Below are 12,696 nucleotides of genomic sequence, written 5' to 3' on the forward strand. Positions count from 1 at the left end.
TTGACCCAGGAACCTTCAGTTTCAAGAACTATGACCCAGTGACACAGTTACCGTTCAAAGTTGGGGTTAGGGAGAGTACCGAGGGTGGGATGGGAAAAGGAACCTAACAGAAAACGAAATGATGCCCAAAAACCATGTATGTCACACTATATCTGTAAAATGTAATAAAACATATATATTTTAAAAAGGATCCAATGCTGTATGTCCTCTTAAAGAACCAGGTTACTCCACAAAGCTTTGTGATGAACACTGCCACTTCCCCAGGACTCCATAACCTAACAATGTCATAACAAAGAAACACTAACCATTTGCCCCTTACAGAGGGAAAACGTGTACAACTTCTGTTACACAGACTATATGTATGCTGTGTTGAACCCACCCCCAGTGGACTCCTTCCTGTGTCACTCTTAATTATTGGCCTATTGCCTGACCTTTTCAATCTCCCTTTTCTCTTCTGTCTCCAAAAACCACGTGTTTTGTGCGAAACAATGACATTTTAATACTGGCATAAAACCAATAGATTACTATGGAATTCGCCTGCTTTTTGCACCAGGAAAAAGCAGGCAGAGGTTATAGGGCTCCCTTGGCAATATTGCAAATGGCAGGCAGTGTTTATTCAATTTGCACTGCAGAGCAAAAGTGAGTTGTACAGGCGATTACACCTGCTAATTAGTAATGCAAATGACAACAAAAGCACAAAGATTACTTGTAAAAACGTAAGCCGTCCTCTCTACACACTTATATAAAATGAGCTCCTCAGTGTCGTTTCAGAACACAGGCGGATAGACCACTCTTCTCAAACAAAGCTGGAACGACTTCAAGAACCAGAAAACTTCAATAAGCGACAAAGACCAGAGTATTAGCATGTGTATTTAATTGCATTACATATTGCTTGCACAATTGTTAGCATTGTACCGTTATTTGCATATGTCACCACATTATGAGACGCTTCCATTGTCATAATATAAAGTGTGCAACACCCAGTCTCTGGGTGAGGCTTGCGCCATTTAAAAAAATGTGGCATAATGAAATGAAGGAAGGGCGGATACGTTGAAAAAAGATGCACTTAAAAAATCAAGGAGATTGCAGGATACGATTATCAATTAAAAAATCAAAAGCGTGTGCATAGCCACCATCACAAGAAGGCATTCCGGGGAAAAAAATTCCAATAATGTTAAAATACACTGAATGCTGTGCAAACAGCAGACCAATATGAAGTTCCCTCTACTACTAATTATGTTTATTACACTTTTTCATCTTAAAATATATATTGAAACATGAGACAAATAAAAAAAGTCTGTATTCCCATCATATTGGTCTTACATACAAAGTACAGCCTACAATGTAATACAGCACATCGTCTTTCGATAACTTATCCTATACGTTTCAAGCTTTACGACTGATTACTATTATTCAATCTTTATAAAGTGTTTACAAGTGACATATAATATATGTTGTAAGGCTAACTAATATTTTTGCTCATAATTTAACTTGGATCTTTAAAAAAAAAAAATGGTACCAAATATCCAGAACATAAAAAAGACAAAAATCCAGATGTAAAGTCAAAATGGCTCCGTTTGACTGTTTACTAAAACAGAAGAAAAAAAACCTACAGCACATTAAACATTACTAATTAATGCAAACACAGGGAATTCCTATTTCAAAGAATGCATGAAAGATGCTTCTATTGCATCAAATACCATTTTTGGAGTACTAGATTTGTTTTAATCTATTAAGCAACTGATTGTGTGACAAAGTTATCCTTTTCCCGACTTATGCATTGGTAACAGCATCTTCTATTGGGCAAGGAGAAAATCGGCGCTCCCAATAAGAGCCCGTAGCAGCACTGGCTTTTAGATATATAGTGCACGTAGTTGCTGTGAAGGTAACAAAATGGAAAGAAATTGAAGCTCAACATCTTATATAGCATGAGCCAGGATTCTCATACATGGTGGTAAAATGACATTAAGCTGATAGTCAAGCGAAAGTTGTTTAGTTCATCGAGTTCTGAAGTCGGCACACACCTCCTTCAATTGCAACTGACTGTCCAGCAACAGCACCAGGAGGGAGTCTTGAAATGTGAGTCTGTGAAGAAATACAGTTATCAGTTTAGCGTTGCTTGCAAGTAGGATGCAGCTAGTTATCAAAACACAACACCCATCTTTATTTCAAACAAGTTAGGCCTTCCAAAATCTGCTGAGTAACCACCAGCATAAGGTTAAAGTTATTGGTGGCTGATACCTTCACAATCATGATTCCTCTTTCCACGAAGCGTCTGCCTTGAACACTACCACCTGTAATTTAAAAGAGCTATGCAAACCTATATTTTCCTTGGCACCTAAGAAGACTGTCCCACGTTTCCTTATTGTTGCTTGCTTCCTCCCAGCTCTTCTCTAAACTGGGCTACTGTGTTAGTATCCTCTTTTTTCTCCCCAACTATGCTTTCTGTCCTCTCGACAAGATCATTAACTTTGCTACAAGGATTCTGTTTGAACTCCCTCACTTCAAACCTAGTTCCTCGTACCATCACGAGGCTGGATGGCTGATGATGCAAAACAGAGCCAGATTTAAATGTATTTTCCTAGTTCACAAATCTATCCACGGTAAGGCAACACTGTATATATCCTCCTCTATCCAACTCTCCAAGCCTTCTTGTAATCTCTGCTCTGCCTCTCAACTAACCTTGCAGAACCTTGCGTCCCACTGTGCTTCCTCTCTCTTCCGCTCTTTCCCTCTTCTTACCCACTTCCATGGAATTCTCTTCCCCCGGACATCTGAGAAACAATACATACCAATATTTTTTGAAACCAACCTAAAAGCCTCCCTCCTCGCCTCCAAGTTACCCTTGTGACCTACCTCTCATCTGTCTTCAAACTAAAAAATGTCCCTGCTCCCTAACCTGCCTCTGTCCCTCACTTTCTCTGCATCAGAGCTATCATTTCATCCATCATGGTCACAATCCCTTACACAGCTGGCCGTACCACCTACCTGCACTTAAAATTGTCTAATGTTGGTTGTCCTTAATCTATGCATGCCCACGCATTTATTGTCCCCGGTGACTGTTCCATTTACTGCATCAGCACACTGTTTCCTGCCAAATCTGATTTCTTATCTAAAGTACGCTATTTTATTAAAATAGAACAAAAAATACTCCGATCTTCACAAGTCAATTACTGTGCCACGCCATTCTGCAAGAACCTTAAATTTATAATATTTATGTACATATATAAAGAATTGAACGCCATAAACACGAAAAACACCAAAGTACCAAAACAGTTATATTACATGTCAGCCATTGTCCACATCAAAGGAATGGTTTTAGCAAACCTTCTTGGTGTGTCTAAGCTTATAAACATTGAAAAGTAACATTTCTAACACATTTCCCTTATTTAATCTCCTAAATTATGGCACTATTCTTTTTCAAATTCACTTTGGGCCTCATTCTCAATATATCAAAACAAGTGCAGTAAAGCCAATCAGCGACATTTTCGGAAACATCTTTCCCTTCATTCTCATCCAGCGCTGCCCATGATAGAGAGGGATAGGTTATTCACTGAACAAATGCAGTAAAGTAAAATGCAGTAAAGTGCTCCCAAAAGTAGGAAAATTATGGCTTTCTAGTCCCCTCACCACATGCATGATTACTGGTAATTGCACAGTGGAGATCAGCAATGCTTAAGCTCAGTTTTGCAATGAGGTCTGAAGTTCAAATGATGGTTACTACAATGGATTATTAAGAATTGCTCTTGACTTTGCGGGCACAAGAATCAGCATCATGTGAATCTGTGGGAAGTGGAATACCTATGTCTCATCACATTGAATGTTTCTGCACCGGTCCTCAAAGGAACCCCAAGCCCTGTGTGGTTGTTTGTACATTAGAAATCTTAAAATTACTAAAAGACATCCTAGTTAGCACTCAATTTAATCAATGTATGATGGCCTTCCAGCACCAAACTGTAGCCTTTACAGAAAAACTAATGAGTACAAAACAGTGACTTGTATTTATACATTTTAGCCCCAGCTCCTTGCAAACCTAGTTGCAAAGAAGTAGACTTTTCACCACTAAACTTTACAACGGTTCCTGTACTTACATTTCGGAAGCAATGTGAATTTGCCAGAAAAGATGTATATTGAAATAAATAATATACTAAATTAAAAAAAAACGCAAAAAGAAATTGGCTTCCATTAAAAGCAATGATTTATGAGTGTGTGATTGATCATTAGGATCAATATCTTTATTTTGCCAGCATACAACATTGATTATTCCAATGCAGGTGTTGGCTACTCACTATCCCATGATGTCACTAGTGATTCAGAAGGAAAGCATTTAACGCCACTGTCTTCTGAGCATTGCCAGCCTAAAGTATACCCTATTTTCTAAATGCCTGTGGGGCTATGACAGGTCCAACATTGCCCTTTTCTGCTTGGACTGGTAACTGTCCAATATCAAAGTACTGCTGTTTTTTGCAGGTTAGGGAAATGAAATATAGCTGTCAGCACATAGAAGAATGGATCAATCCAACCCAACTTCGTTTAAGGGACTGTGCAGCATCAATTAGAGAACACTCTTTGGGTCACTCTATTTCAAACCCCCCACGAGATAATCGTTAGGCCAATCAGGAAATCACAGTGACCAATCAACAAGTGGCCAGACCTATCCTGACCCTGTTGACATGGCGGAAAAAGTGCAATGAAATGGCCACAACAAATCATGCAGCTCCTGTGTAGTTTAACTCATACACCCCAAAAAAATGTCCCTTTCATACAGCACTTCCATGCCACACACACAAAGCTATGCAGTTAAACTCGTCCCACACACACATACACTTTTTAACATATACAACCCTATACAGAGTTGACTCGAGACTTTTAACATACACAGCCCTATACAGAGATGCCTTGATCTATCCATCTCCTATTAATTTCTTCATTGTTAAACAAATTGATGTTATTATTTCATGCTATGCTGTTATGCTTTGAAGCTATGTTATGCTTAGTCGTTAGGTTATTTTACGAAATTTATTTGTTTTTTTATTTTATTTTTATTGTGCATTTTGGTTAAACAGAATCAAACCTTAAACACAAATTGATCATAAAACATTAAGATTTACAATACTCACCAAGCACGAAATACCACAATTATCAATTACATAAAATAAAACATAATTAAAATAGGCTACATACTCCTATAATAACCAATTTATTCGAATAGAAACAGTGCAGTTTATCCAATTGACAATCTATATGAAAATAACCCAGACAACATTCAAGGCACCCTATTCCAATAAATATTCCCTTAAGTCAACTGCTCCAAACCTAGTAGAACTTTCACATCCTCCAACCAAACATAATAAGCTGCCCCAGTAATAACCAGTGACATAGCTCCATTAAGGGAACCCCAAAATTGTTCTGCCTGGATATTCTCCAACTTTACAAGTGCAGCATATGCTTTACAGTACTGTTTTTTCAGTGCCTCACATTTCGACAATAGATGGCAGCTGGTTTCCACATATTTGTGGCACAGACAACATATTCTACCTTTGTACAGAACACCTCCCCAGCTCCCTGTGTATTCATATGTTGGGAGGATGTTTAATCGAAGGTAGATGAGAAATTCCCATAACAAATAAGAACACTGCCAATCAATAACGAAGCCCTGGTGAATATATTCCTGGTAGTGCCTGTTTGTCGTTAATTTATGGATAGAATCGGGTCTATAGCAGGCCCAAGTCTTCTTCTTGAGTTGATTTATATAGTCTGGCATATCAGTTAGATCGGCTACTGAAAAATTAATAATTTCACAATGACGCACCACAGTATTTTTTAGCGATCGAAGAAAATAATTTGCAACTTTCATGCGTAATCTTACAGCCATAAGTCCCATGAGCTTATTATCCTCTGGCGATCTCAACAATCGAGCTTGCTTATCTTTAATAACCAGTGAGCGTGTAATGAACGCACTCCCAGTTCGCATCGCAAGGCTTCTACCGGTGTTGCTTTTGGCACATTGTATAGATCTTAGAATCTTCCCCTCAAACCTGTCCAACCACCCCATATGTGACTCTGATTATATCTTATGACCAAATGTCAGGACAGGGATAATACTTGTTTGATATATATCGAACTTTCCATATTGTTGCCTCCCGAGCCTGCCACTAAATGTTTTATAAATTGCCACTTCTTAAGTATGCAAGCTGTAATGTAATCACCATAGTGTGAACAAGTTGGAAAAGAGCGAATAGAAAATCCCAAATAGATGTCAGTTTCCATACAAAAGGTTCCCTTTGTCGTGCCTTCCCAGCCATGGCCAGTTTTTGACGAGTTTATGTTAAGATTGTTCATACTAGCATAAACGCCCAAGGCGTTAATAGTACCCTGGAGACCAATTGCCGTCTGATCCATTAGGATCGTATTGTCAGCATACATCAGCCAGGGTATTGGGTCTTTACCAAGGCGAGGGAGATATTTCTCACTCAGAAGTGTATAGATTATGCAGCAGGGGTACGAGAACACACCCCCGTTTTAAGCCAATATTGGTTTTAATTTGGCGAGATAATAAACCCCCCTGAGACAATCAGATAGAAACCGTCGTATTAGTGTAGAAAGCACTAAGAAAATGTAATAAAACAGGATCGAGTCCCCATTGAGATAACTTATGCCAAAGCATCGATCGAGAGACTGTGTCGAAAGCTTTTGAACAATCTACCAATCAAAGGTTGATTTTTCGCTTACGAGCAATTGTATCAGGAAGAAGATACTGAATGACAAAATTGTTATGTATTGTACTGTGTGCCTTGCAAAAGCTGGTTTGACATCTATGCAGGCAGGCCGCTATTTCTGCCCAAACGTTACTTTTTTTCAGAAGGAGTGTGGCAAAGATCTTGCTGCTGGTATCCAGCATGGCGAGAAACCTATAGTTGGAGGGGTCCACAGGTCCCCCCTTTTTATAAACAGCAATTAATATGAACTCCCTCCAGCTTTCAGCGATCATGCCCAGTGTTAAAATCTCTGTGAACCAGAAAGACAATGGGGCCCATTACGGGTCCAGCGGTAACCGTGCCAGTGCTACTGGTGGGTTGCCGCCGGACTCGTAAACATTTACAGGGTCCTGACTTGCCGGTGCCACTGGAGGATTACAACCCCTGTGGGCCGGAAAGTCAGGCACTGGTAAATTGTAATTCCCCATTCCCACAGATTCCGATAGGACTCTGTGGGAATGGGGAACACGGAAGCAATGGCACCGGTATTAACGGTGCCAGTGCTTCCATGACTGTCTGCCTACTGTGGCTGCTGTGCCCGGCAGGGTCAGACCTGCCGGGCACGGCGGCTTCGGCAGGCAGACCTGTTATATGCCGGTACAGAAACAAAGGTGCCGGTAAGCTTACCAGCACTGTTGTTTCCGGACCGGCATAGTTGTAATGAGGTCCAATATCTCTGCCCAAGCGATGGATTTGCTTTAAATACTACGTTTGGTAGTGAATCAGGACCAGCTGCCCTAGATGTTTTTGGGTGCTTTATTGCCACTTCGATATCTTCAGTTCCGAAGTCAGTCAATATTTTTCATTCCTTAGACTAATGCCTAGACAAGGAACACCCTATTAAGGGATTGTAATACAAAGACCCCCTATATGATAACCAGGTTGACTCAGAAATGGGGTTCAATTCCTGCACAGAGCAGCCAGCTAAATATGTTCTAAAGAAGGACCAGAACTTTCTGTAATCATTCGAATGGAAATCAAAAATAATTTGCAAATTAGCACTGTGTAATGTATTTCGAAGTTGACAAAACCAATTTTTGCACTTGGTAGTCAACAATACTGGATACGCAGTGGTTGTCGCGTTTGTTAAATTGACACGTTTCTAAAGTAAAGTTTGACCCTTCTGATACTCCATCTTCCTTTGATGAATGGCTATATTAAAGGTGCTAAGTCCCACCCCCAACCCTCACTTCACTTACTCTATACAGCCTTAGATAATCAAACATTTGGAGCATTGTGGAATTCAGGTTCCACCATAATAGAGCAACATCAAATATGCTGTCATTTGTACTAAGCAATTATATATTGCATTGAGTGATTTTATGCGCTGTTGCTTTTGTAGTTCTTACACCGAAAATAAAGCTATATTCTATTCAATAGAGCAACCCATTCATAATAGATATAGGATCTTTATATAAAAAGTCATTCAATGGTTACACTGCTGTCTGGCCATTTGCTTCCTGGCCTTTTCCGTTGAGCCAACCCTTGTCAATAATAGGTGGTCACTAATATTGGACTGTATCGAAGGAATCGGGCTAAAGTCATGCCGTAATTCTTCACTAATAAATTCATAATCAATACAAGAGGAGGAACTACCATTTGTCCAGGTGTTTTGCATGTATGGACTTTTTATCGCTTTTAAGTTAAGGCAAACTAAATTATAAATTTCCAGAGGTTGTTTCCATCCATTTAGTTTAGGAGATCCTCCCAAAGATATTGAGGATGTACCAGGACATACATTTGAGTCCAGCAAGACTTGTAGGTCCTCCTTTCAGAACATATATTCATTCAAGTCCCCTGCAACAAACCCTTCCCCACCCCAGGAATAGCGAATGTACCAATAATCTAACAGTTCAGTCACCTTCGCACTTATTAGGCTAGAATATTTGTCACACTATATATATTTATAATTAACACAGCTGCCTTCAGGTTTGTCCTGTAATGTAATATTGCTGATAAAACATACAAACAACTATTGCCAACTAACAGTGGCTTTAGGTGTAGAGAAACCCTGGCTCCAATACCAGGCCGCCGGTCAAGCGACCACGTGTTTTCTGCTTGGCTGGTGTACTTAAAACCACATATATATCAATACATCAGGTCCCTTGCAGTAAGATTACATCATAGGATGTTAGTAATTCTAACCTGTTTGGATTTAACAAGAACAAATTAAAACCTTGCATGTTGCAGGAGGCTCATCTCAGGGAGCCCCAACATTGTGAGGATCCTGCACGCCCAGAGACAGGATAATTAAAGGAGTCTGGTCTCCAAGAGGTGGTAAAATCTTTCACACCAGATTCCCTAGCTTTTACAATAGGTGTATTCGGATTTCGGCCTCCCAAAGTACTAAAGTCAAGTGGCCGTAGTCTGGGGGTAGTTGTTGTCTGTGGCACAGAAGGGAGGGGGGAATCCAAGTCACATAAATACTAATTTTCTTCCTACAGACAGTAAATTGAAAAACCATCTTCTTTAGATCGTGTTGATGTAAGCTTAGCAAGGCTGTAATGGCCGGGGAGGTGAACTCAACTATAGCCCAATTAGAGGGGCTATGCACAGTCGGTAAGAAAATCTTTGTTATGTCTTTACTGAGTATGTTCTCAAGGGATGGTATTCGATGGAAGCGATTGGTTAAATAGCTTTGATTCGTGAATGGACTGGAGGTGTAAGTTCTTCCAGTTTAATCCCCTTCCCTAGTTTTAAAGATTGATATAAATCCTAAAATCATTCCTCCGCAATGTCATGGATCAGGCCACTTCCCCGCTCTGAAACAGACAGAGTTAGATGCTGATATAAAGTTTGCTGATGAACTTTAGCCAAGTTGTGGCATTCCCCAACCGCTATGTCCTGATCAGCCACACCAAGTTCAACTATGTCCTGGTCAATAAAATTAGATTTACGTGACATGGAATCACACTCAAAAACAGTCAGGGAGGGTGTAAGTGATTTCAATCTGGCACACACCCAAGTCAAGCCCAGCATGTAGTGCGCAATTGAAGCCCTTATTTATTTTTGTCTATAAGTTCAATATTCTGAACGATATACCACTCATATCACACCCTTCTCCTGAAATCCTCCCGGTCACACTGAACCAGGAATCAGGCTAGTTTGCAAAGGTAAATATCTATTTATGTATTTAAAATGTAATCACAGTATATTTTAATAGATAAACAACAATCACCAATGGGGTGACAAAACATTGAATAATATCTTTTAGTACACTAGGAATCAAGTAATGAGCACCAAAAACATATGCATCACAGAAAAAAATACTTTTGTGTTGGTGTGGATAGATGGCACTATTGTTAGAGGTTCCCCCTGCAATCCCCCTCAAGCCCCAATAGGCAATTTAATAGATGTGAGGTGAGAGCAGGTATTCAGGAAAAGCACAAATCAAACAGAATATCAGTCCCACCTTCCCACTTCAACCACAAGAGAAAAACGGAATTGACTTTTCAGCTGTCAGTCTGGCTTTAAAACTGTCTTTAGAATTGACTGGGCAAAAGCACCAAATATGTTCAAAAATACTTAAATTGTTGTACATTCCTATCGGAGCCGATTTGAACAGTTGCACAAAGTCACAAACAATGATTTAGTCCAAAGAAAGCATTTGAAATCTCAAAGTCGTTTTCACACATGTAGAATTCTTTCAGAATTGTAATTCGCGGCAAACTTTTCCTTGCGCGATATTCGCGATAACAGGAGAATCGTACTGATGTGCGGTTTTGGGTTCTATGGGTGTCAGGTACCAGTAGGAGTTGAAATTTCGTTTCTATCATGAAAACTGAGGGAGTTATAGAGGTTTTAGTAAAGGTTGTTTTTGTAAATTAGGCGTGAGAATGGAAAACAGAAATGCCCTTTGAAAGTGAAAGGTGGGTTTGATTACACTAGATTATGACTATGAAAAAGAGAATGTCACACGTGAATTTCCACATTTACGTGGCCAGCATAACCCTTCACGTGTGATAACTCTAGTTTCCTTTCTGGGATTTACTTTTCTTACTCAAGATCACTAATGACTTATGATTTTATAAAACAAATGAGAAAAATCAGCGCAAGAGAGGTACTGACAATACTATGATTCTGAATTTACAGATAGGATGAATTGAGATTGGGACAAGGCAATGCAAAGATACTAGAGGTCACCTTTCTTCCTATTAATACTCACAAAATAAGTTATTAAATTGGACCATCAGTTCTGATCATGGATTGGATCTGGTCTAGGAAGAACAGCACATCAGGCACGAGATTGGATCAGCTAGGCCGGTCACCGGTTTTGCACAGGACCTGTCCTTCTTGTTTCTGAATGTTTCAATCAGCTGGATAGCGGGTTCCTCAGGTAAGCTTAGAGGTGGCAAGCCAGAGAATTTCAGGATACTGGTTTAAAAGCAGATTTAACAAGGGGGGTCCTGGGAGTCCCTCTGCCAGACATTAGTCCTGGTTACGAGAGACTTACCCAGAGTCTTTAGCTCACTATCTTTCACAGAGAAGAAATATCCCAAACAGATCAGTCTTTGTCCTGCCCTGGGGCAGTCCAGCACCGAAATGCTAGGCAATTCTCCTCTGAACAAGAGTACCAACAGCATCCCCAGACACGTGTTTCGGTCTGGTTGGACCTCATCAGTAGGGGGGAGCTGTGACTCTCTAAGAATAGTGAGCAAGGGGTCCACGTCTGGATTCCCCTAGTAACTTAGGGTGAGACCCAAAGTTACTTAAATATGCAGATTTAACAAGGGGGGTCCTGGAAGTCCCTCTGCCAGACATTAGTCCTGGTTACGAGAGACTTACCCAGAGTCTTTAGCTCACTATCTTTCACAGAGAAGAAATATCCCAAACATATCAGTATGTGTCCTGTCCTGGGGCAGTCCAGCACCGAAATGCTAGGCAATTCTCCTCTGAACAAGAGTACCAACAGCATCCCCAGACACGTGTTTCGGTCTGGTTGGACCTCATCAGTAGGGAGGAGTTGTGCCTCTCTAAGAATAGTGAGCAAGGGGTACACGTCTGGATTCCCCTAGTAACTTAGGGTGAGACCCAAAGTTACTTAAATATTCGGATTTAACAAGGGGGGTCCTGGGAGTCCCTCTGCCAGACATTAGTCCTGGTTATGAGAGACTTAACCAGAGTCTTTAGCTCACTATCTTTCACAGAGAAGAAATATCCCAAACATATCAGTCTTTGTCCTGCCCTGGGGCAGTCCAGCACCAAAATGCTAGGCAATTCTCCTCTAACCAAGAGTACCAACAGCATCCCCAGACACGTGTTTCGGTCTGGTTGGACCTCATCAGTAGGGAGGAGCTGTGCCTCTCTAAGAATAGTGAGCAAGGGGTCCATGTCTGGATTCCCCTAGTAACTTAGGGTGAGACCCAAAGTTACTTAAATATGCAGATTTAACAAGGGGGGTCCTGGGAGTCCCTCTGCCAGACATTAGTCCTGGTTACGAGAGGCTTACCCAGAGTCTTTACCACACTATCTTTCACATGTTTCGGTCTGGTTGGACCTCATCTGAGAGGCACAGCTCCTCCCTACTGATGAGGTCCAACCAGACCGAAACACATGTCTGGGGATGCTGTTGGTACCCTTGTTCAGAGGAGAATTGCATATCATTTCGGTGCTGGACTTCCCCAGGGCAGGACAAAGACTGATATGGTTGGGATATTTCTTCTCTGTGAAAGATAGTGAGCCAAAGACTCTGGATAAGTTCCTCGTAACCAAGACTAATGTCTGGCAAAGGGACTCCCAGGAACCCCCTTGGCAATTTGCATATTTAAGTAACTTTGGGTCTCACCCTAAGTTACTAGGGGAATCCAGACGTGGACCCCTTGCTCACTATTCTTAGAGAGGCACAGCTCCTCCCTACTGATGAGGTCCAACTAGACCGAAACACGTGTCTGGGGATGCTGTTGGTACTTTTGTTCAGAGGAGAATTGCCTAGCATTTC

General features: G+C 40.8%; 1 protein-coding gene across 1 annotated transcript in view; it reads right to left on the bottom strand.

Moving 5' to 3' along the window:
• Positions 1-857: 857 nt before the first annotated feature.
• Positions 858-12,696, bottom strand: part of TASP1 (taspase 1) — a 2,293,647-nt gene continuing 2,281,808 nt past the window's right edge. The window contains exon 14 of the mRNA XM_069608337.1: positions 858-2,085. Within this exon, the coding sequence (XP_069464438.1) occupies positions 1,993-2,085 (93 nt within the window). The 3' untranslated portion in view covers positions 858-1,992. The remainder of the gene's footprint in view (positions 2,086-12,696) is intronic.

This window comes from Ambystoma mexicanum, chromosome 4q, assembly GCF_040938575.1.
Source record: "Ambystoma mexicanum isolate Mex_15411 chromosome 4q, UKY_AmexF1_1, whole genome shotgun sequence".
NCBI classification, from domain to species: domain Eukaryota; kingdom Metazoa; phylum Chordata; class Amphibia; order Caudata; family Ambystomatidae; genus Ambystoma; species Ambystoma mexicanum.